At 44.2% G+C, this 25560-nt stretch overlaps 1 protein-coding gene across 1 annotated transcript in view; it reads right to left on the bottom strand.

The window, feature by feature from the left end:
- Positions 1 to 1846: 1846 nt before the first annotated feature.
- The window catches only part of MAML3 (mastermind like transcriptional coactivator 3), a 478750-nt gene continuing 455036 nt past the window's right edge, over positions 1847 to 25560 (bottom strand). Inside the window, exons 3-5 of the mRNA XM_060246734.1 lie at positions 15547 to 15783; positions 12098 to 12188; positions 1847 to 2899 (exon numbers count right to left, since the gene is read on the bottom strand). Of these exons, the coding sequence (XP_060102717.1) occupies positions 1908 to 2899; positions 12098 to 12188; positions 15547 to 15783 (1320 nt within the window). The 3' untranslated portion in view covers positions 1847 to 1907. The remainder of the gene's footprint in view (positions 2900 to 12097; positions 12189 to 15546; positions 15784 to 25560) is intronic.

Genomic DNA, 25560 nt, shown 5'->3' with positions numbered 1-25560 from the left:
AATCTTATAGGAGTCAACAACAAAATCTTTCCCAATATTTCGGCACCAATACTTCAGACTGCATGTGAGCAAGTTTTTAAAACGTACTGATTCAAGATTGGACCTAATGGCATATATGTAGCTGAACCACAATAACCTTGCACTTTTTACCCATTTACCTTTGTTTCCCCTCACTCCTCCAGGGAGTTCTAAATGTGTTTGCCAGGGAGGGAAACCAGCCAGGAGAGTGGCATCTAGAGTGGAGAAGCAATGGATCAAGTGGAAGGGTTAAACACCCCTCCCAGCTGCTGCTTCTTTGCTAAAAACAGTTTGCTCTAGCAGCGTGTTGTTTTTTAAAAGACCATTGGGTTTCTGTTGCATGCGTTTGTATGTACTATGCAGTTAGACCCATGGGATCTGTTTAATACCAATTCTGTGTTCAACTGTGGCAAAATGTCTCAGACCACCACAGTTCCCTTCATTATCAGTTTCTTCACTCAGATATGACAATAGATCCCATGTAACAAGCCAAGGATAATGTTTAGAATTCATTTTTTTTAGTTTGTTGATAAGTTGTATTCAGACATCACACTAAATTGGACATTAATCAAACAGTGGTGTAAACCCTGGTTTGTTGTGATGTATGAATACAACCAGAAACTTAACTTCTAGTTCTTTAGGGCATATACAAAGATTTTCGATTCTAGTCACACAAAATGGTGACTTACACAATTCCATGTGAAGATGATTTTCAGGATGCTCAAAAACTTACATTTAGTTACCAGTAGAAGTTACCTTAATGGAACAATTTCTCCTTCCTACCTTTGTTTCTCATGGACTAGTTTTTGCATCTTCAGGAGCTTGTTTATATTAGCAAATATGAAGGACACCACATGATTTGAGCAAATTTGTTTACCATAAACTTGCTTCCACCTGGACAGAGATAAATGACGCTAGTGCCTAAGGCTATCCAGCACAATAATCAGCCCTTCTATGTCTGACCTTTATACAGGGTCCTCTTCAACTTTGTAGAACACCAGAAAAATAGGTCAGAGACTTGGAACATTATTACCAACCCCTATGTATGCCAACCCATGTAAGACCCCACTCATCTTGCATTTCCAGGAAAAGAACAAGGTATAAGCCAACAGCTTCAAATTTGTTGACATGTATCTCCCCCTTTCTTTGTGTGTTCCTTTCTTTGGTGGCTGCTACTTACTGAGAACGTGAGCCCCACAGCCTTCGCTTGTAAGAGATCTCTAGATTTTCCCTCATAATTAAAGTGAATCAAAAATTGAGGAACTGAACAACAAAGGAAAGGCAAACGATTCAGATGTGAGCTTTCACTGCACCTAAAGACGATGATGGCCCACTAAGTGAGCCTATTCTGCTATTGGCATTTCCACTCACAATCCATGATTGTTCTATAACCAGGTAGCCCAGGCTTGACTAGTCATTACAGACATAAATATACAGAGAAAAACTGGTATCTGTTTCAGCCCTATGCTCAGCACCTGTTCTGACCTGCATGTTCATGGTGTGTACAAGCACTGCCCTGCTTTCTTGCGGGGAGCAGCTGCCTATATCCTGAAAGCTACAACAGTGGGAGACTGAACTGCTTCAGAACAGCCTGTGCTTTGCCACACTTAGGAGCTGCCAAGCCCTTTTCATGGCCCAGGATGGTGGAAGGAGCTGTTTTGGAAGCCTCTCTCCCACATGCAGCAGTCGCCCTATGGCTTGGAGGCTGCTGTGGGGAAGTTTACAAGGCCTTCTTGGCAATGCTTTCAACTCCACTGAAGCCATTTGCAATCAGTTGGCTTTGCACAGCTTGAAAAACAAAACAAACAAACAAGGATGGACAACATCCTGCTTTCCATTTTTTTTTTTAAAAAACCATGACGGTTTGTAACTGTACACACACCCATGCACTATGGATTTCCAAATAACTCATCGAGTTCCTGCATCCACTCATCTCCTGGTCCACCTTTAATGATGGAGTCTACCAGGTCTGTGCCTTCTGCTAGATTTGGAAAGGAACCTCCAGCTCCTTCATTACTGTAATTATAAGACATGTCCTGAGTAGGATTCCTTTCATATACCTGGCCTTGGTTGCTTTGAGTGAAGTTACCCCCTGCAATTTGTTGTGCAGGGGACTGATTAAAACCAGTCATTGTGGAAACTGCCTGACTTATTGCAGGCATAACCATTGGTCTGGCTTGGTTATTGGTTCCTTGTTGTCCAGGAAGTGGTTGCAACATTTGCCTTCCCATGGCTGGGTTGATGGTCCTTACTGTCCCACTTGGGTCCATGACAGCTTGACTGATGCCCTGTGGAAAATGTTGTTTAGGTAGCCTTGGCTGACCAGATTGCATTGGATAAGCTGTGCCATTATTGAAAGATCCAATTTCACTGCTAGTCCTTCCAGGGATACTTTGTAAGCCTCGTGCCTGCCAGTTCTGTGTGCCTTGTGGGACAGGCCCCATCATGTTTTGGAGTCTGGGAGCTTGTGGTCTGGGCATAACTTGACCCACAGGTCCTTTCAGCTGCTGGTGCTGTTGAGATAAGGGGGAGTTCACCAACATGTTTGGACCAAAGCTGCTAACCATGCCAACACCTTGTGTTGAGGTGGGTTGTCTTGGCCCTTGGCTTGGGGCATGTGCCAGGCTCATGCTACTTTGGTTTGGGTGCTGCAACATTTGGCTCATTGCTGTGCTCATATTGTACATTCCTGGTTGGCTGGTTGCTGGGCTGCTGTAGGGAGCCATTCCCATTTCAGATTGTCCAGAAGCAGCAGACATTGTTCCGGCAGTCTGGGAGGCCCCCATGGCCATCATGCTGGTGTTCTGGGACATCATTCGTGAAGTCCTCATACTCTGAAGCGCTGCTTGGTTCCTTGCTGCTGCAATTTCCTGTGGAGAACCTAGAGAAGGAGGAACAATTTGAAAGAGTGAATTTCTGTCAAACACAGACACATTCAGGCATAAGGAGATTCCGGAAAAATATTAAGTTGCACAATTATATCAGTCCTTCAAGAAATAATCCAGTCATTGGTACCAAAGTTCAGATCTGTTACATTTAATCACACCACCGTGATGATGTTCTCAGCTCTGACATACAAACTGCTCTCTCTGAAGGTAAGAAGCCACTAGGCTGTAGGCTGATGCAAAACCAAAACTATATTCAGTTTGCAAAGTGGAACACTGGATATGTAGAAAATGCTATCAATGCAATCAGAATAATTTCCAACAATACCTAAAATGTATTGGTAATGGCTATTATGTAATCCCGTAAAGATACTAAGCAATAACAACTGGTGATATGTCCCTTCATAGCACCTGAGAAGTACAGTAGATCTTCTAAGATAAATGGGAAGTGGGCACTGCAGCCTAAATTGTGGCCCCACTCCCATCATCACACCCATTTGATGGGCTGCATGTTTTTATCCAGCTTTTCCTCAGAGGAACTCAGGGCAATGTACATGGTTCTCCCTTCCCTTGAATCCTCACAGCAACCCAGAGGGGTAGGATTAGGCTGAGAGTGAGTGGCTGGCCCAAGATCACCCACTGAGCATGGGGATTTGAACCTAGGTGTGTCAGATACTAGTTGGACATCCTAGCTACCACACCACACTGGGTCTCTCATAAGCAAAGTACAGTGAATTCAGTGCCGTTGCTGTTCTACAAAAATATTAATGACATAGGTAATTTCCACACTGGAACATGCTTGTGCAGCTCCTGACATAGCACATTGGGACACACCAGTGCAGCTCCTGACATAGCACAGCAGCAACAGGGCTTCGTCATTGCAGGTTTCTCTGACTCTTCCCTGCCTTGGATCAACCCCTCCTCTCATTCTGGGCCACTTTGACTGTTGATATACTGATACAAAATTGCTGTTTATTTTTAAAAAGCCTCTCATGGTCGGGTTGCCAGCCATTGGGACAGGGAGGGATGGGGACACAGAGAATGATGTTGTGCTGATGATTCAGTGTCATATTTACTGTCATATTTCTAAAATCATTTTCTCTTATGTGGCCACAGTGGCTTGATGAAGATTTCCATCTGTCTGCTTGATATGTTTTGGTTATTTTCCCATTTTTTGTGGTGAAAAATATTAGAAAGTTTGTCAAACCTTAGAGTTCGGCAAAATTCTCACAGGAGGTTTGAACAATGGAGCCCAGAAGCAAGTATTTTTTTTGCGGGGGGGGGGGGGAGAGTAAGAAAGAAAGAGCACAATAAAGTTTAGAGGTTTCGGAGCTCTGCTCCTGTGAGCTCCTGCCCAAAACGAGGCCTGCTTCACAGCATTATCTAGAATGTCCACCCATCTTTAAAGCAGCATTTCTTGATTCAGGCAAACACAATCTCTGCTGGTGCCAGACTCATCCCTATTAATGGGCCAAACTGTACTCTACCCAGGGGATTTGTGATTATGAGCTAAAGTTGTTTTCTTTTCCATTTAAAAGCTGCAGAAAAGCCTGATTTGGCTACTAGCCTATGGACAGACCAAATCCCATTGCTATGGACACGAGCAGTGGGAACATAGATGGGAGAAGCCTCCTCCCAGTCTTGCTGCCCCTGTGAACTCTAGGATAGGCTCCAGAGGTACTTACATTCAAATCCTGCCTTCAATCTGAGTAGTGGCAGCTCTCTGCCTCCCGGACCTTGCTATCCCTCTTGTTGCCCTGTACCTTGATAGGGTAGCATAGGAAGGTGACTACCTGGGGCAGCTGAATTACTCAATCTAACACATACTGGCAGAATTTAATCATAGTTCTCATATGTCACATTTTGCCCTTCAATATGGACACTGCAGGTCAGCTACTGGTTAAATCAGTGTCAGGCTGGCACCAACTGGTGGTAAATATGTAATTAACTAGAAGTAAGGTCCATTGTAAAGAAATATACAATAGGCTCTAGAAGGAGATTCTGGGTGAGTGCCTGCCACCCTTGCTGTCTTCTCACCCACTCAAGTGAAGGCACTGACCCCACCTCCACCTCAAAGGGAGCTGATCTCTGCTATCTAGTAAGCAGTTGTAAATCTGAGTGATCACCAGTGGTTCCCCAGGAGGAAATGGCATTGTACCTGTCTGAGCTCCTATCCCTCCTCAAACCCCACTCTCTCCAGGCCCCACCCCTTAAATCTCCAAGGATTTCTTAACCTGAAGTTGGCAACTGTATCTCCTTCCCTTTAGCTGCCCCTCTGATTTCAGGTTTCCATTGCCTTCCCCCTCTCTGCAGCCTCTACATAGGAAAAGGACAGCCTTTCTTCACAGTGAGAGGGAGACCATTCTCCTCTCCCCACTTTGATCTGAATAACAACCCTGTAGGCAGGTTAGGCTGGAAGTTTGTGACTGGTCCAAAATCACCCAATCCGCTTCCACAGCAAGAACCTGTGTCTGGCAGACCCCACTCTGAAGCCCTAACTCTTATGTCCTCCTGAAACTCCACCACAGAATGTCCAGGAATTTCCCACCAACTTGGAAAGGTACCACTAAAGGCATCTGGATAAGTGCCCCCCCCCCACTTGCTGTTTTTCAACCCACCCAAGTGAAGGCATTCACTCCCCCCCCACCTCAAGGGGAGCTGATATCTGCCATTTGGAGAGCAGTTGTAATTCTGAATGATCTCCAGCCCACCTGCTCCATTCACCTGCTGTGAATGAACATTCCTTTTGTGTCAGTTGAATAGAAGTAACTGCAACTGATTTGTTTCATGAACATGTCTCTCTCTGTTTACTGTTTGCTCCATGGCAGCATTGTTTGTGTGTGTGTGTGGGGGGGGAATGAACTGTCCCAGATGTCCTACAACAAGCCCTTAGGAGAGGCAGCAGTGATCATTAAGCCCCCAGGAGAACCTGCCAGCAGAGAACTGTCTCCCTCAGACGTCAGTGGCTGTCTGGTGGGGTTCTCACCAGGCAGTGGGCAGGGGAGAGCGGAATAAGCCAATGTCAGGCCAGAGACAGAGTGCAAGCCAATCCTGCGTAGCTCACATCCAACCAATGAAAATCCTCAGATTTGCCACCATGGTAGGGGTTTTATTCATGATGATGATATTATTAGGATGGTGATACAGCTCAATCTTTTTTTTTTATTTTATGAGTGCAACCTAAGAAACATTTGAGAATCAAATCCAGGGATTTTGTGGAGATGCTGCTCCAAGTTTGTTTTTTAAGAATGTACGAACAAATGATAAGCCCTGCTGTATCAGACCAGTGGTCCATCCAGTCCAGAATCCTATCTCAAGTAGTGGCTAACCAGTTATGCTGGAGGGCCAACAACAGGGCTGAAGCCTTCTCTAATGTTGCCTCTTGGCAGTGGAATTCAGAGTTTACTGCCTCTGAACATGGAGGTTTTCTTTAGTCACCATGACTAATAGCCACTGATCTAACTTCCATGAATCTGCCTAATCCCATCTATGCCTGTGGCCATCACTACATCTTCTGGCAAATAATTCCACATTTTTATCACTTGTTGAGTATTTCCTTTTTCTTAAATCTACTACCCATTAACTTTATTGGATACTCCTGCATTCTATTATTTTGGGACAAATCCTTATTGTGTCCCCACTTACTAGTCTCTTTTCAAAACTGGAAAGTCCCAGACTCTTCAGCCTTTCCTGATAGGAAAGGTGCTCCAGTATTATCTGGGTCCTGATTTGTTTTTTCCTGCAACTGACCAATCTGGAACTGACAGTCAGACAAAAGATCAGGCCCCAAATGAGGTAGGTGTGTGTTAGAAATCTTTTTTTAAAAAGATTCTGAGTTGTAAAGCAAACAATAGCCTGACCATCAGCCATCTGAAAAACTCTTTTAAATATTTCCATTATCTTTCAAAACTAAGCCATGAAAATAGAACTGTCATACTCAGAGTGGCCAATCAATTATTCTACAGCTTAGGAGGCATAAGTGAATGGATTTTCTATAGTGTTGTTACTGATTATGTCTATGAAAAAAAGAAAAATGTTTTTTTCTGGGTATTTTAAAACAGAGATAGTGTATTAACAAATCAATATTGTAAACACATTTACTCTACCTTGGACCAATGATGAGAAGCCAGAAATTCCTATGGTTCTTAAATTGTGCACCCTGGCAAATCACTGAATTAGGTGTCTTCCTGATGGGGGGGGGGGGAGATGAGTAGGTGGGAGGGATTATTGATTTCTGGAAAGCAAATATGGTCCTGTGTTTATCACCTTTATTTAAAAATAATTACTGGAATTCTGATTATGCCAAGAGTTCATTGTGGCTCCAGTTCAATATAATGCTGGAGTAAATAACCCAAAAGGACTTTCTTTTCTCTCTCTCTCTCTTCAGCTTTTAATAAAGTAAAAAGAAATTGAATCTCCCTCCCCCCAAAAGCATAACATTTCCATAAAGAATATTATATACACATAATATATAGGAATTAAATATATCTATCTATATGATTTTTTTCTCTCTCTCATTCAGTGAGCTCACAACATCCCAAGTGACTACAAAAAAAAACTGAATTGGTTCTTAACCGCTTGTCTGGATGTTTTTCTAGAGACCTGAGCCATTAGATCAAGCATATCAGGAACTTGGCAACCATGCCTAATGGGAAAGGATGCTACCTGTGATGTTCCCAGTGGTCACCATGTTACTTATTTATTTATTTATTGTATGGCAGAGTTAAATGCAGGAAGCATGTAATGATATAAAATACATAACCAAGTTAATACAACAGTTATGCAGACTGATTGGGCAATCTCCCTAGATCAGGGGCGCGGTCATACGTCTCATTTCAGCGTTCTTGATTTGTGTCAAAATAAATCTGATGGATTTTTAAAGTGTCAAATGTCTGGCCCATGGGCCAAGTACAGCCTGAGCAGGAGTCAAATCCATCCCCCCAAGCAACCTCCTTTTCCTGCTTCCTTTCCAGGGCTGCTGCTGTAGCTGCACTTACCTCACTTTCCCCCTAGCTCCTTCTGTGGCTCTTTGTTTCCTGCTTCCTGCCTCTTTCCTCCCTCCCCCTCCCTTGTTGTCTCTCACGGACGCATAGGCACAGAGAGAGCTCCATAGCTGCTTTGTGTAGGAGAGATACAAAGGTAAACTTGCTCCCCTCTCTCTGCCCCCTCTGCCCCTTTCTCTGTGCCTCTGCCTCTCTCTGCCCTTTTCTCAGTGCCTCTCTCTCTGCCCCTTTGTGCCTGTCTGCCCCTCTCTCTTTATCTCTCTGCCCCCCCTCTGTTTGCCTCTCTGCCCCTCTCTCTTGGCCTTTCTCTGTTTGCCTCTTTGCCCCTTTCTCTGCCCCATCTCTTTGCCTCTCTCTCTCTCTGCCCCTCTCTCTCTGCTTCTCTCTGTCTTAGATTGGTTCTTTTATCTTGGAGAGTGGAATGATTTCAGATGCCAAATGATAATAGCACACATTGGTAAGGAGACAGAAAAACTAGCTCTCAGTTCAGGCCAGGAGGGTGCTTTGTCTTCAGCTTCATTGTCAATTAAGCACTCCCTCTATAATATAGTGGGTTCTATGCAAGGAGTCGCCAGTTTAGTGATAACAAGCTCTTTAATAGACATGATATAGGACAGGGCTACATTACAAGACTGGGGATGGGGGCCTACCGGCCCAACTTATATACGTCTCTCGATTCCTTCACTAGCACATCATTGGGTCATTCAAACCGGTGGGGCTTGTGATTGGTCTAGGGCTGCAGAGATTTGGATCCTGCAGCCCTTTGTTCCCAAGTCCCCAGGCTCAGTCCGTATGGCTCCAATGTGCTCGGCAGGCACACCCAAAGTCTTCTCTTGAGTTCACATGCGTAACATCCCTCCCTCCTTAGTTCGCAAGCCCCTAGTGAACATAGTCTTTTAGGTATGCGGGCTTGCGATGCTCTCGTGTCGATCACCTGAGTGCTGGTGTGGGCGGGGACATGGCGGCAGCTTCTGATGCCCTGGCCACTCTCCATGTATGATGCGGCGGAGCATTTCCTTTGTAAGTCGCACCATCCTCTCTGCTTGGCCATTGGTGGCGGGATGAAAAGGGGCCAACTGTATCTGCTTTATTAAGTTCTGGCCACAGAAATCCTGGAACTCGGCCAAGGTGAAAGCCATCCCGTTATCCGATACCAATGTATCCAGGAGGCTGTGTGTGGCAAAAACCCTGTGGAGGGCCCCTAGTGCTGCCCATGTGGATGTGGATGCTACTGGAACTGGTGGTAGTCCTGTATCCCACCTTCATCACCACTATAATATAGTAGATTCTATGCATGGAGGAGTCGCCAGTTGAGTGATAACAAGCTATTAAAGAGCTTGTTATTAGACATGATATAGGATAGGGCTACATTACAAGACTGGGGAAGGGGCCTACTGGCCCAATTTATATACATCTATCGATTCCTGCACTAGCACATCATTGGTCATTCAAACCGGTGAGGCTTGTGATTGGTCTAGGGCTGCAGATATTTGGATCCTGCAGCCCTTTGTCCCCAAGTCCCCAAGCTCAGTCCGTATGGCTCCAATGAGCCCAGCAGGCACACCCAAAGTCTTCTCTTGAGTCCACATACAAAATACCCTTTGAAATTCCTTTGCAAGAGAACTGCCACTCTTAGGTCAGCAACTGAATGTTGTGGTTTTTAATGTCAAACTTATGTCCATGTATTATTTGCATCCTCCTGGATGGAACTGAGACCTAGGTTACCAATGCTGAAATCTCCACACCTACAATCCCTCTGCATATCACACCTAATCCAATCAAGCCTACTATTATCATTCACCTGTATTGCCATTTGACATCTGAAATCACCTTTATAGAGTTTATATTTCCGGTACCTTGTGTTACATTTTATGGCACATGCATGGCCCAGCCCAACAAAGTAGCATTTATGCCAGATCCGGCCCTCACAACAAATGAGTCCAACACCCATGCCCTAGATACTAATATCTAGATTTTCAGTCCTCTCAATCGCAGCAGAGGAGAGTTTAAAGAGCTCCATCACATCACCTGGGAAAGCATGATGCTCACATTCCTGTGACAGATGGAAAATAGTTTGGGGGGCTGCACCAAAATTGAATTTGGGTCCTGGTATATTGCCCCATTTAAACAACAGATCTGTACAACTGCCAAAGCCTGTTCATATTCTATCAGCCATCTTCCATGCTTTATGTGGCATGTCAAATCCAGTGGATCCCCCATTGGTGTTTAGCAGGTTATTGATATCAGGTGGAAATGATTGCATCCATGTTCACAACCATTCATTCCCTAGAATTAAATTTTATGATTGCAGGATTTGTGCAGATCTTATTGCTGGGTGTTGGGATCTTAGTGTGGATAGAATCATAGAATCATAGAGTTGGAAGGGACCTCCAGGGCCATCTAGTCCAACCCCCTGCACAGTGCAGGAAACCCACAAATACCTACCCCAAATCACCCATGTCTTTGTGGCTGGGCAACTCTCTGTTTTCGATGATCCTTCTATATACATGAAGAACATCTTGTCTTTGGAGATGCAGGGGAGTGATGTGGCACAATGTGGGTAGTCAATAGGTCAGAGTGGATTTAATACATCTGAGGATGGTTCTCATTGCTGTATTGAGTTGGACATAAAGTTTGTGGACATCAGGGCTGTTGAGCCACATTGAAGCACCATATGGAGAGCCAGTTTGGTGTAGTGGTTAAATGTGTGGACTCTTATCTGGGAGAACCAGGTTTGATTCCCCACTCCTCCACTTGCAGCTGCAGGAATGGCCTTGGGTCAGTCATAGCTCTTGCAGCAATGTCCTTAAAAGGGCAGCCTCTGTGAGAGTTCTCTCAGCCCCACCCACCTTACAGGGTGTCTGTTGTGGGGGAGGAAGGTAAAGGAGATTGTGAGCTGCTCTGAGATTCAGAGTGTAGAGTGGGATATAAATCCAATAACACCTCCTCCTCCTCCATATTCCACAGTGCTATACACCAACTCATAAACTGTGTTGTAGCAGATGGACCCCAAGCTGTACACATAATTTTTTGAGAATGTTGTTTTGTGTGCATGTTTTCACTGCTACATTGGTAAGATGATATTATAGCTCAGGGGTGGCCAAACTGCAGCTTGGGAACCACATATGTCTCCTTCATACATATTGTGTGGATCTTGAAGTCTATACAGCTTTGGTACACATGAACCAGGACACTGGAAATCCCAGTGGTCAGTTTCTGTATATTGAAGCTATATGGTATGCAAAATACATTTGTCGCCTCATGTAGACAATGTCGTGAAGGAAAGGGCAATGGTCTGGAAAACCAACCTTGCCCTGATTTCATCTAGAGACTTAGAAGGGAGGCTTAAGCCTTCCTGTACTTTGCCCTATGCAAGATTACTGCTGAGGCTCTTGGAATGTGCTGACTTTTCACCTCCTTCCTGGAATACACATTTGGGGTAGACAGCTAAAGTAAACATCTGTTTCCTTGCTCTGTATAATGCTAGTAAATGGTTATGTAGAGGAGAATGTATAAAATAAAACACCACCACTGTCAAGCAGCAGAGACAGACTGGTGTGATGAACCTCAAGTTGTGTGACATTCCTACAATGTGGTCACTTGCGTATTAAGAGGATCTATGTATGGTTGCTGCGTTCCAGGTATGTGTGGATGTAGCACCTGAAAAGAGCTCAGCTCAAGAGCATAATTCCTAGAAAGGGCTCAATAAATAAATAAAAATTAATAGAAACTCTCACAAGGTGCATCACTTCAGGTTACCAGACAACAAAAGTGTTCTGAAATGTTTTGAACAAAAAAGAGCTCTGCACCAGGGGAAAGCTATCAACAGTGAGAAAAATGCCTGGAGATATGAACAGCAGGGCTATCTAGCAGGCAGGCAAAGGGCTCTGGACACCCCCCCCATGCTTTAGTCCTTTTAAGTGCACATTCCCTCCTTCTTTTAGATATGAATGTAGAAACTCATATTTAATGATGTAAGCCTGCTCCCCCCACATGTAATCTGGGTAACACACCGTCCAGTTTCATGTTGCTTACTCTCTTCTGTTATTTCTGAAGTGGTCATTAACCCTTTCTGTGGCTCAATTGTATGGCCTTTCTGTGGTTCAAAAGTGTGGTCAATAGAGCTGCAAGGCAACGTTTCAATAGCACCAGAGGTGCATCTGCTTGGCCTGGGAAGCATTGAGTTCTTACCTTGGAACTGGTTGACCTGTTGCACAGGGTATGGATTCCGCTGCTGTTGCTGGAGATGCTGTCGTGGCAAATGGGTCTGTTGCTGCATTTGCTGCAAACAGAAGTGAAAGGAAAGGAGTCAGGGAGGGAACATATATTCAACTGGCCCAATTACGAGTTACAACAGGAAACCAGAGGCAGGTGATGACATTCTTGCATAAAGTGTTCTTGAATGAAAAGTGCCGAAGTGGCAGGCAGAGGGAGTGGTAAGTAGCCTTTGTGTAAAGTGTCTTAAGGAGAGCACTCAGCTCCTGTGGTTCCAAGCACCATCTGCCTTTCCACCTCAGCTCCTTTTCTTGACTTCCCAAGGACCTTATGCACTTCCTCAAAACTCAGGCAAAGAAGGGGAGGTGATGAGGTGGGAGGACGCAAAAAGGTTTGAGATTGATTTCATGAGTCAGAATTCTTTGTGGCAGGCAGAGACCAAACTCTGATGACTACTGGATGCAATAGGAAAGCCAATATGGCAGAGTAGGTACAGTCCTGGAGTAGGAATGAGGAGACCTAATCTGCCATGAAGGTGACTGGGTCAGTCACACTTCCTCTACCCAATCTACTTCACAGAGTTGTGAGGATAAAATGGAGGGAAGGGAGAACCATATAAGCTGCCTCGAGCTCCTGAGGGGAAGAGCAGGATATGAATATATTAGCTAGATACAGATGAGAACATCTGAAATATGAATGACAGACATATAAAAATTAAGGGGGAAACCCCTCCCCTCTTGAGGATTCTCCCTTGATTGTTAAAACCTGGAAATTCTGAAGACCTCTGGGGGAAAAACTGAAATATTTTACCTTTTGGAGTGAATGAAATGCTTCATAAGACAAGGTGTTGCTCACTTAAAATGTGTAGTGTGAAGATTTTAATGTACAAATATCTATGACATTAGATAATTAAAATTCCTCTTTTTGCTGGACAATATATTTTCAAATATCTGTTTATTGTTTTAATGTGACCACTGTTGTTTGCAATTATTTATGATTGTATTACTCTATAAATTTAACTGCTGTAACCAAATATGCCAATAGTTCTGTTGTGACTGACACTATTTCAGTTCAAATAAAATAGGTCCTTTATTTATAACAAATTTTGTCTTCTAATTGCAACTTTTATTTTTCCTATCTTTTAGAAGGCAAAATTATGATACATGTGCTATGGTAGCATTGAGTTTGCAGCTGTCTCTCAAGTACTGTGTATATTTGCAATTTTGCTTGTGGAAAACAAAGTCATTTATAACTTCTAAATTCTACTTATATGCCAATTAGTACAATTTTAAATGCTAAACTAACATTAAACACTTTATTTTGCTAGAACAGTAACATGACTTTAGGTTTCCTAATAAAGTATTTCATATATTTCAATGTTTTTGCAAAATTTCTTATAAAAATTGGAAGACATGTACATACAATTTCCCCTTCCCCATGGCTTCAGAATGTCCAGAACATGTTGCACCTCTAATCAATTACTATATTCATTTATATTCATTGGAGCTACTATATATATCTGCAGCACAACTTCCATATATGAGCATATATTTAACACAATTTAGTTGGGGAAAAAACTGGCAAGCAACAATACAGCTAATGCTCCAGCAGAAAGACTTTTTCTGCCCATCTTTTATGCACAACTGACATAGCAGGTTATCAGTGGATATCAAGCCTTTGGGAAAGGATTGCTGAGTTCCTAAAACATACTTATGGTACACTTGAAATGACTGTGCAGAAAAGCCATGAGCACCTGATACCTACAGTTCAGATGCTTTATATACTGATTCTATGACAACTTATACCCCCTTTTCCTGGGGTCTGTGATGCTGTTTTCCAAACACTGCTGATCATGAAGAGCGGAGGCATGTGTGAAGGTACTTCCACCACACGTTTGCGCTGTGCAGACGACTGACAACTGCACAGAGGTGTGAGGTGAGGTATTGCACTGGTGCCCACTGTCTCTCCCTGTGCAGTGAGTGAACACGAGTTCAGGTAATTTGCATGTCACTTGTTTTAATGCATAGTCCACCGAAAGAAATGCAAACAAAGGTTTTCTGTTTTTTTTCTAGAGAGACTTAACATATTTTGCATTCATGTTTAATAGCAAATTGGGGTGGAAAAGGGGTTTTCCTCTCTAGAAAGCACTGCTGACTCACATTCTCATACAGTTTGCAGCCCAAGTCATTGATGTCAGAGGTGTGAATTGGTTTGCATCTTTACTTAGAGCTGGTTCCTATGTTATGAGGTCAACCTAGCTGCTATTTCTTTTCCCATGTCATGACAATAATATAAGAACTACATAAAAAGTAAGGGAGATGTGGAAAAAAGCATCACAGAATCCCAGGAGAGAGAAGAATATTACTATGACTCTTCCCATCTGATCCCATGCAATCCTTCATTTCCTAACTAGGCTGGAGTTCTGTAAAAAGGCAGCATTGAGGAGGGGGGTACAATAGCACTGACCCTCGTGGCACCATAACAAATGAATCGGACTGCATTTCTTGCCTTGTAAAAACTGAATCAAACGTTGTCATCCTTTCTAGAAATGCTGAAAGACCATTTATATGGCAATCTTAAGTAAGAGAAATGACCAGGAATTCATTTGCCATGCACATTGTCTTTTCCTCCGTTCAGTGCCCTTAAGGGCCAGTGCAACTAACTGCAATTCCATTTGTAGCAAAAAGTACTGCTATTTATAGGGCATCTTCAAGTGTTTTGTGTTCATTTTGAGAGACAATGGAAAGCAATCTAAGATACTGTTCAAACTTCATGAACAAACCAGAGCAGCCTGGTTGATGCTGGCTGTGTGCTTCCTCCTCCCTCACTTTCAAAACCAAGACTAAGAGCCTCCTAAAGGAGGAAGTATTTGAAGTAAGCACAGTCAGTTGCATTATCTGAATCTGGGCACTTCAACATACTGTTTCAAGCCATGGTTTCCAACCCTAGTTTGTGGGCAAGAAACAAACTCCAGTTGGTTGGAGTATCCAGACTTGAATATCACAACAAATTGTACCAAGAAAGCGTCAATCAGTTCCGTGCAAGGAGGAGTGGGATGATGAAGCCTGTGAATCCAATAATAAACCAGGGCCATTCACGTCATGGACAAACTTGAGTTTGTTCATGATGTCTGAATAGAACCTGTCAGAAACTGCTGAACCAAAGCTACCAAACACATAGTGAATCAACAATTTGGGGAGGCTGAGAAGTCAAATCCTCTGGAGCTGATCCCAATGTACAAGCTAGGGGCTGGATTGCTAATGATTTCATGATAACAAGAGCTGTCTGAAAACATGATGCCAAATAACAGAAATTGCAGGGTCCCAGGGACTAAAGTAAATGTAAGCAGTAGTTCTGTCGCTCCCCTGTTCACACCTCTCTGTTTGCAATGGGGAGTACCATGTCAGGAACAAAAGATGCAGTACCTGTTCTGCCAAGATCTGCTGCTGCTGCCGTTGCTCCCTTAGAAACTGTTGCTTCTGCTGTTCCATCATCTGGAGCTGGGCTCTTTGCTCAATCAGCATCTGCTTCATGATGACAGCTTGAGGCTGGCTGCCCAAGAAGCTGGCGTTGCTAGGACTTGTGCCCACAGTACTGGACCCTGGTGGCACAGAGGACTGCATAGGACCCGTGGGCCGAGACAGTCCCACCGTGTGCTGGTCCTGGATGGGGGGAAAAACAGGCCTGAGTCATGTGACAAATCATGCTGTTGTGTAGTAATCATGCCTGTATTTGCAGGAACAATTCTGATCACAATACTTAAGAGTTTTGCAAACTATGTTGTCAAGGACCATCTGTTATACTTTTCATGGGGACTGGGATGCCATGTGTTGTTTGGTACATCTCAATGCATCAGCTGGGGCCATAGCATTGTGAATTCCCCTACCTGTTTTGCAGATTGGTGGTGTTGCTGGTAGGGATGGGAGGAAAACCCTTACCATGTGATGGCCTGCCAAAGTGAGTAGCTTTAAGTGACTGGAAGCTTGTCAAGGGGATCCCAGTCTCTGTAAGGAGTACACTGTCTGCAATAGCTCAAACTAGACCTGCAATTAGGAGGAAAAGGCAACAGAAACCAAAAGGAGTGCAGGGACAGGAGAGGAACCAGGAACCAGAGATGGAGGCAGAAATGATCGACCAACTGTGTTGGGGATGGGATACAGAAGCCTTAGCAATTGGAAGCCCCTCTAAAATTGCCTTTGGTTTCCAGGCTGTGGGTGCACATCAAACAAATTGGTCTGTGCATATGAACCCAGTGACCTTAGGCTGGCTGGAATAAATTGAGGAAGGAGAGGAAGTGATGTTAAAGGAATGGCAGGCGATGGATCAGGAGTTTCCAGGTAAAGTTCTAATTGTCATTTGCAATGCTGGAAAATCAAGATCCAGCCTCTGCCCCTTCTAACTTGCTAGGATTTCTATCTCATGTACTTGATGGCAGGTGAATGCAAAGCAGATGAGGCCACAGAACACAGTCAGGGTCCCAGTTCAACTGCCAAACATCCAGTTGCAGCTTCATCACAATCTTGGGCCCAAATGCAATTTTAGCACCCTCATCACACCTTTAAGGTTAAAGGGATGATAGCAAAGTACTCTAATGTTGCCACTTTGCTACCTCTCAAAATCCTTGACCCCTTTTGTGTTCATACAATCAGGGCAATCAAACAAGGGAAGTTAAAACAAGACTGTTTTTTTAACCTGAAAGAAAAGGAAAGCAAAGGTCCCCTGTGCAAGCACCAGTCGTTTCCGACTCTGGGGTGACATTGCTTTCACAATGTTTTCATGGCAGACTTTTTACGGGGTGGTTTGCCATTGCCTTCCCCAGTCATCTACACTTTCCCCCCAGCAATCTGGGTACTCATTTTACCAACCTTGGAAGGATGGAAGGCTGAGTCAACCTCGAGCCAGCTATCTGAAACCCCAGCTTCCACTGGGATCGAACTCAGGTCATGAGCAGAGCTTAGGACTGCAGTACTGCAGCTTTAACACAATGTGCCACGGGGCTCTTAAACCTGAAAGATGGCTCCATTATATCCCTTTAAGTGAAGACAAGATCTGAGCCTGACGGTGGGATTCCCTGTGACTGAAGGAGACTGCTTTGTGTGACTCTTCCTCACACCCCATGTCTTCCCCACACTTTCCCCTGTGATGCCTGCCTTTTCCAAGGCTTGGCCAGAGGGAGGGAGGGAGAGAGAGAGAGAGGCCTGAAAGGATGCTTGTTAGCAATTCCGTGAGCACAATGCCGATTGCCTCCTTCCTTCTCTCCTGGTGTAACCAAGGGCGATTGCTATGCAGGAGAGATGCACCGGGAATTCTCCCAGGAGGTTAGAACTTAATTATGAGCAGCCCTGAGAGGCGCGACTGGAGGGAGGGCTATGCCTCTTAGAAAAACACTTCCTGCTCCCTCGCTCCCTCCTTTCCCCCCTTACAAGATTCAAGTGAGAACTTGAGAGGCATCCGTTGCAGTTAATAAGGCCCTGAGCACCAGCAAAATCTCTTTAAGCTCCGAGTGGAGGTCTCACATGCTGCACAGGATGCTGGGGGTACATCTCACCTCTCCTTGTAAATCCATCCACGTCTTAATAGTCTAGGCAGCCTCTTGGATGAAGCAGCAGGTGTGTGCAAAATCGGCTTGGTGCGGCGCTCCCGCTGGGCCAGCAGGTGGCGTCACAAGCCTAAGCCTTGGCAGTTCTGGCAGGCTGGGTGGGTGGCTGACTGATTGCTATCCGCGGCGGCTCTCCCTCCTCCTCCCTCTCCGCCCTCCCCCATGCTTGCAGATGGCTTAATCATGACTACTGTTCCCTCCTCCTCCCCCCCCCCCTCTGGTACTTCTGGGATAATGCTGCTAACGTAGAGCCAGGCAGTCAAGTGTTACAGCACAGAGCAGGTAGCCTGGCAACTGAGAGTATAATGCCGAACAGATGGTGTTCGTACAGCATGATGGACATCACACACGACAGCCTGAGACAATCCAGGAATTCCCGGGTGGTTTGAGGCCCTCTTTACGCAAAAACCCCCGAGCCTGCTGGCTGCTTTGGGGATATTTTCGCCCTCTCCTCCCAGTCTGACATCGAACCACTAAACTGATTTCATGTTACTCCTGTTTTGCTAACAGCACTAAAAGCGCAGTGGTCTGGTGGTGCGCACGATGACACACAGAAGGATAAGTTCAGGCCACCCTGAATTAATAAAAGACTAGACTAGGAAGAGGCTGCCTGACAAAACCCTCCCCTGATAAACTGCTTACTTGTCTGTCTTTGGGAAAGTGGAGAGAATCCAGTGCGTGAGGGAGAAGCGGGTACAACAGGTAATGTTCATTCAAGGGTCACAATACAAAGGCTCACTTGGTTGTTTGTCCTCCTATTATGAAAGCAGAGGGGGGGCTTTTGGGGGGAGAGGAGATACTTGGGAGGTTTAAGGGGGGGGGAAGTCTCCTCTCTGAATCCTGCATCTCACTATCTTTTCCAAAACAAAGTAGCAAACAGCTCTTCCCCACTGGCGAGAGCTGCAGGCAGGGTTCAGCCTCCAAATCCAAAGCAATGCTGAGGGGACTCCTGTCACCTCTTCCAGAGAGCATGCTGCTCTTGACTAATGAGCTCAGGAAGCTGAGACAAACCCAGGCAGGCTGTCAAATTTCCCAACACAATGCATAATCTGTGTCTGTGAGGGGGCTGGAGAGAGAGGGAGCAAAGCTGGAGGATATTTTTTTTTCCTGAGGAGCAAGCTGGAGGGAAGGGCAGGGCTACAAAGGCTACCACAGCCAGCTTCTCCAAAAGAAAAACAGAACCATTTCTATCCTCAGACATGTAGAAGTACCCTAAAGAATTATTTAACCTTCAGAGTGCTCTTCTCCTCCCCCTCTCCCCAGTCCTATTCTGAAGGTGTCTCTCCACCCCCTACCCCCAGTAATGTTTTATGGGCCAGGAAATAGGATTTCCAGTGCTAAGGTCAGAGCTGGCCATCAGACAGTGCCCTGCTCTGGCTGCAAGAATAAACCTTGGGCAAGCTTCCAGAGTTCCTGCAAGGCTAGCCTGGCGATCAGAAAGAGTGATACGTGGCAGTCCTGTACACCACAGCTCCTCTAAAAGAATACCTTGTTCTGTAGTGGGTGCTCAAATTTCATTGCCTTTGTAAGCCCACTTGTAGCTGTTACGGCTGAGGAGAAAAATCTCAGCAGCTCAAACCATATTATTAATTGAAAACCAGGACTCAACCCTGGACCCAAGAGCCTCATGGGTAAATCTTTGTTCTATCTCTGGGGTTCAATATATAGTGTTGGACTTCAGAGACCTGAGTTCAGCCCCCAGGTTAGTTGTGTGTTTATTGCACAACTGAAGATAAACTCCTGTAGCAGACCTGTGCAACCAAACTAAGAACCACCAACTGTCAGTCAACAAATAAGGTGAAAAATAGATTCACTGAGTTTTGTGGGCACCTTTTGTGTCTGGCTGAATGGGAGCAGGAAAGCGGGCAGCATTGGTGGAGGGTAGGGAGTCAGGGACAATGTAAGAACAGCCCAGTTTTGACTACACATACCAGCTAAGGCAGTTAATTTCTATTGTCACACTTAAGTTTCATCATAATGCATTTTAGTGGAAAGATTTGCTCCTCTTTTAAGTTGTACCATCTTTACACGTAACAGATAGTGATGCATACAGGGATATTGTTCAGGATGGATGCTATGGGGTGTCAATTCTAACATGCCATAGCACTGCCCCACAAACTGATTTGATGACAGGGATAGGCAACCTTTTCCCTCCTACACCCACACCACTGACAGGACCAGGAGACAAAAAAAGGCAAAGAAGAGATTGGATTTATACTCCACCCATCACTACCTGAAACAGCCTCAGAAACACTTACAATCTCCTTTCCCTTCCTCTCCCCACAACAGACACCTGTGAGGGAGGTAGGGCTGAGAGAGCTCTGACAGAAACTGCTCTTGAGAGAACAGCTCTAACAGAGTTATGACTGACCAAATGTCACTCCAGCAGTTGCATGTGGAGACGTGGGGAACCAAACCTGATTCTCTCAGATAAGAGTCTATGCAGAGGGCATTATTTGAGTCTTCAAGCTATGGATAATTTAGGACTTCAAACTGGAGAAACAAGAAGCTTCCTGGCAAAAAGTCAAATTGTGAACCATGTAAAAATCAGGAATATTCCAATTCAGTTATAAGACAGGAATCTGCCTTCCTCAGGCCTATGAAAGTATCATCCATTGGCTGGGCCAACCAGTTCCAGTCACATTATAGGAATACAGGGGTACATGAACAAGAGGGGATTGGATCAACATATGGAGCAGAGGTCCATCAGTGGCTATTAGCTACAGCACATTGTTGGAACTCTCTTGTTTGGGCAGCGATGCTCTGTATTCTTGGTGCTTGAGAGGGACAACAGTGGGAGGGCTTCTAGTGTCCTGGCCTCACTGATAGGCCTCCTGATGACACTTTTTTTTTTTTGTTACTGTGTGACACAGAGTGTTGGACTGGATGGGCCATTGGTCTAATCCAACATGGCTTCTCTTATGTTCTTATGAACACAGAAAGTCTTTCCCATGTCATATATTGGCCTCTTCCAATGATGGTCTTAAGATGTCTTGCGTTCCTTCTGGGAAAAAATATTCAGGTATACATTTTAATTATAAAATGTAACAATACATTATAATGGGATCCAATTAACTAGAGTTATTTGTAAGACAGCCAGAGGCAACCCAGCCAAGGAGGGTTTTCAGAAGATGGCCAAAACTGCATCTTAATATCAGATGGACAAATGAAGAAATGAGGCCATGAAGAGGCCCACATTAAGGCTCCTCATTATGTGGAGGAAGTTATTCCAGACATTATGGAGAAATCATTGCAATGGTCAGGGAGTATATGGATACCCAGAGAGGCACCACTGTTAGAGATTCTCAAGCTGTCAGTGCATGCAAAGAATATTAAGGTAGAAAGGCCCACCAAAGATCAAAGTGAGGTCTTGAAGAGCAGAAACCTGCCTTGTAAGCTCTTTCCTGTCATGAATGCGAAGAGTTCACATCACCCATGCTGGCATCTTTACAAAAGGTTATAAAACGAGACCATTTAAACACTAGAGGGAACACGTTCAGAGTCTCCCTTTGAAACTGGCTCAGGTGTCGCGGATGGAGCTATTTCATGACAGGTTGTTTTGCCTTGTCTTGAAAATTAATTTCTGCTCTTCTTAGCCATAGCATCTCCAGCAGAGAGCTTTCCTCAGCCTCCTTTCACCTTCTCTCCAGTTTCAAAAGGGGAAGGATTTGATCTTTTTCTTCAGCCTGGTGTCTGAAAATCCTTGCCTTATCAATCTCAGCACCTTGTTTTGGTACAGGAGGAGAGAGAGAGAGACTGCATGTCTGTGTGCAACTGTAGAAAACACATAATCTACAGGGGAAAAGGAAAAAAAAAAGCAGAGAAGTGGGAACAGACTTGGGGCTTTCCCACACAGTCAGTTAAAGCATGCCTAACTTCATTTCCTACTTTGTATGATAATACACCCGCCCAGAAAACAATAGCTTGGTTTTGTGTCTGCATGCAGTGAGTGGGGAAGGGAGACAGCCATGCTCTTTTCAAAAACCTAACCCAAGAGGGAATGGTTCTTTCTAAAAAAAAAAAAAAAAAAAAATTTAAAAAGCACAATATGAAGAGGTTCACAAAATGATGAGACAGCAGGAGGCAGAGGACAACCTTTTGGGACCACCTCTCCCAGTATGCCTCAAGAAAAAAATCTTAGCTCTGAAAATAAAAACTTACTGATGGTCCCCAGCCTGAGAGAGATCCAGCTGTCCTCAAACAGGGCCAGGGCCTTTTTGGTTTTGGCCCCCACCTGGTGCAACTCTCTGCCAGATGACATCTGTGCCCTGCAGGACTTACTTCCTTTTTGCAGGGCATGCAAGCCAGAGATGTTCCGCCAGGCATTTGGTTGAGACAGTGACAGTACATCTAATAGTCTGGAACTCTCATACACCCCCCCATTCTCCGTAAGCCTCCCCTAGGAGGCACTGAAGAAATTATATCCACCATCTGTGATATAAGGATTTTTATTAAGATTTTTAACTTGAGACATTGTATTTTATAATGTTGTTAGCCATTCTGAGCCCTGCCTGCAGGACAGGGCAGCCTACAAATCAAATATAATTAACAAAGAAACAAACCATGCTCCTTGCAAAGAAATCAGTGGCTGTGGAAAACAAGGCATGAGAAAGCAAATAACTGCAAGGCACCCAACTAGCCTTTTCACTCTATTTCACCAAAGTCCCCACCTTACTAAATCCCCCACCTCACATGATTTCTGTACATTCAGGTCCAATGATCCCCATAGTAGCTTTTTCTGGTGGTCAAAGGGGACCTTTGAAGCAGAGGGAAAACTAGAGAGCAAGGCCGTTGGGATAGCTGCCCCATCTACAGGGGCATTCATACAAACAGTGAATTCAAGTACACCTATTTGGGGCACTGAAGTTTACATAAACCTCCTTTTTTATATAGTTGCTTATGTGCTAGGACAACAGAAGAGAACAGGATTGGGGGGTTATTGACAAAGGGAAAACCAAACATGGTTTTTAACTAAAATAAGCAGCTTCACATTCAAGAGTACTACTCACAGGAAAAGTAATGGAATTATATTTTTTTCTGTTTATAAGCATAGGGATGGCACAATTGAGCTACAGACCCGTCAGTCTAAATTTGACCTTTAATGTGAATTCACTAGAGGGCCTTCTGCAAGCCACTGTCTACATTTCATCCTGTATCTGCAATACTATAGGGCTGATGTAAGGATTATACACCAGGCCATGTGAAGTTCTTCAAGCACTCTAAAACCCTATATAAACGCTACATTTGACTGTATACATCTTTCTTAATGTGGGTATCCCTTGAAACTCTCACTGTGTAGGTAGCTCTTGCATACATATATTTATTGATACAGTATATCATGGATGCCTGAATTCCCAGAATGTCTCCCTATCAAGGCATTTGTGTCAGTTTTCTTCTGAAATTCCAATTTTCGATGTCCAAGGTACCTCCCTCCCTCTGCCTTGCGCTTCTGCCTCTTTCGCCTACTAAGGCCACACCCTCAAAGAGCAGTTGAGCCACAAGGGACATGTCACCTGCAGAGCAGAGCAAAGCAGCTGTTCCATATTCCAGGTGGCCTGTTTTGGTAAAATGCAGCCTGCTAATAATTCATTTGCTGTTTTATGAATTGAGCCCTTTTACACATTCACCCCCCCCCCCCATCTGCCTGTATGATATGTTTTCTCTCTCTCTCTGCTTCACGGAGGAGGCATCAGCTGCCTCAGGCTGCTTGCAGATACTTTCTTCTGCCACCCCAAATTCCCCACCCACTTCCCTCTTCTTGGCCCAATGAAGTAATCAAGCTAAAGATTGCATAACTGATACACAGGCCTATCTTGTGTTATACTGGGAGATGGGCCAACTGCCTCCATTTATAGACGAAAGTGCTATCAGTCAGCCAAATGAAACCCCTTGTGGCAGCCACTGCAAGAAGGGAAGAGAGAAAAAAATAGAGAAGCATAAAGGAGAGGGATCCGAGGACAAGCAGTGCTGTGACATCACCGGAAAGGTTTTTTCCCCACAGCAGCTTCAAGTGCATAAACACCTTTTGTGGTAGGAGCCTGAAACCTAACTAAATATAGTTCACAAAAGATAGCTCTCATTGGGGTGGCCTCACTTGCCCCTCTCCCTCCTCTGTGCCTTGAACTTCACTGAGGCCCCACAGTCCTCCATCATATTATATCATCAATCAAGCTAATGCTAATCAGATCAATAAGAAGCATATATTCTCTCTAGCGTTTTCCATCCCTTGCTCTAAGAACCCTAAAGATTTGAAATAAATCAAACCAGCCGCACTAAGAAAAGTAATGCTTTTTCACAGACCCAGGCTGAATACAAGCACACTACAAGAATGCCAAACTTCTTCCAAGGTTTGCTTGTGTCTGATTTACACATGCACATGTTTTGGTTGATGTGTCATGTCAACCAGTAACTTGCAGCTAGAACTACTTTGAAAATGTCTTTGCAACGATTAAACTATCTGTGACTTTGAATGTGTGATGGCTGTTCCACCTTTGACTTTGCTGCCAGTCAGCACTGGAAGCATACATGTGTGAACTTGCCTGTAGCCATATACAGGTATGTTTTTAAACCCTCTGGGGGAAGACTACTGTGTTGCAGGATGGCTGATTCCCCTGTGGGCAGGTAATTCAAGCTGCCTGCAAGAATTCACATGAAAGATTTGATAGGCAGCTGGGACTGAGTCCCTTCTCAGATTAAGATCTTGACAAGAACTGGATGGGCAGACAGGAGTTCCAGTGATCACAGCATAATCAATCTGGTTTTAAATAAGCAGGCAGGCAGGCAGGCAAGGAGTACCCACATGATCTTCAGTAATGTTTCCTGTCGCAACTGCCACTGGCATGCCAGTCCTTAATGCAGGCCTTACTTCTTGTTCTGGCTATAGTGGGGGTATTACTGGTTGGCTGTGTACAATCGCTACTCTGAAACTGGGAGGCAGCACTGTAGAAAGTGCATTGCCTAAAAGATGCTTGGTAATTCTTGTATTTTTATTATAGGCTGTCATTCACTTGATTTGCAGGTTTGGGGAGACTTCAAGCTGTCCCCTAAAAAAGCTGAAACAAGATCCTGCTGCAATTTTTAAAAAGTACAAGAAAGCAGAAGACACTCAGGGGCTTGTGGGGGACATCTCATTTCCCCCTATATCCTTACCTGCCTTTTAACTGTTGCCTTTTGTTGAATTATATGTTAAGTATATGGAAGAATACATTTTACTTAAAACATTTATATCCTATATAAATGCTATCAAATTTGCTATCCAAGCGGTTTACAGTTACAAAGCAACTGAAATGTATAACTATATTATGGATGGCAACAATAAAATAACCAACAAAAATCTTTAAAACAGCAACACCATGGTCAGCAATATTAAAAGCAGTATGTGTGAGATTAACAACACAATTGTATGCGAATCAGTCCAGTCTCAGCCATAGAAATCATTCGGTTTAGATTGGGATAATACTGCATAGGATTGTAATTGTAAAAAACAACAAAAACAGAAGTATTAAGATCAACTAACAAAAAGATTTCAAAGATATGAACAATGGAGGGGGAGGGGAGAGTCAGCAAAATGCTTGGAAAACAAATGCTTCTTAACCTAGCACTATTGGCCAAGAGACATTCCATAACCAAGGTGCCAAAGGTGCCAACACAGAGAAAGCCCTGTCTCTTGTAACCATCCATCCCTTTTCAGAAGATGTGAGAGGAGTTTCAGCAAACAGGGCTTCTGAGGATGACTTGAGTTTCTCATATAGAATAAAAAAGATTATTGAAATTTCCCTTAGGAGTGATTACACCTGAAGTTTGTTTGCAATCTATTCTAATCAATGTCACCACTCCATTT

The sequence above is a fragment of the Heteronotia binoei genome, chromosome 9 (assembly GCF_032191835.1).
Source record: "Heteronotia binoei isolate CCM8104 ecotype False Entrance Well chromosome 9, APGP_CSIRO_Hbin_v1, whole genome shotgun sequence".
NCBI lineage: Eukaryota > Metazoa > Chordata > Lepidosauria > Squamata > Gekkonidae > Heteronotia > Heteronotia binoei.
The sequence above is the reverse complement of the archived record's forward strand: the minus strand, read 5'-3'. Positions and strand labels throughout refer to the sequence as shown.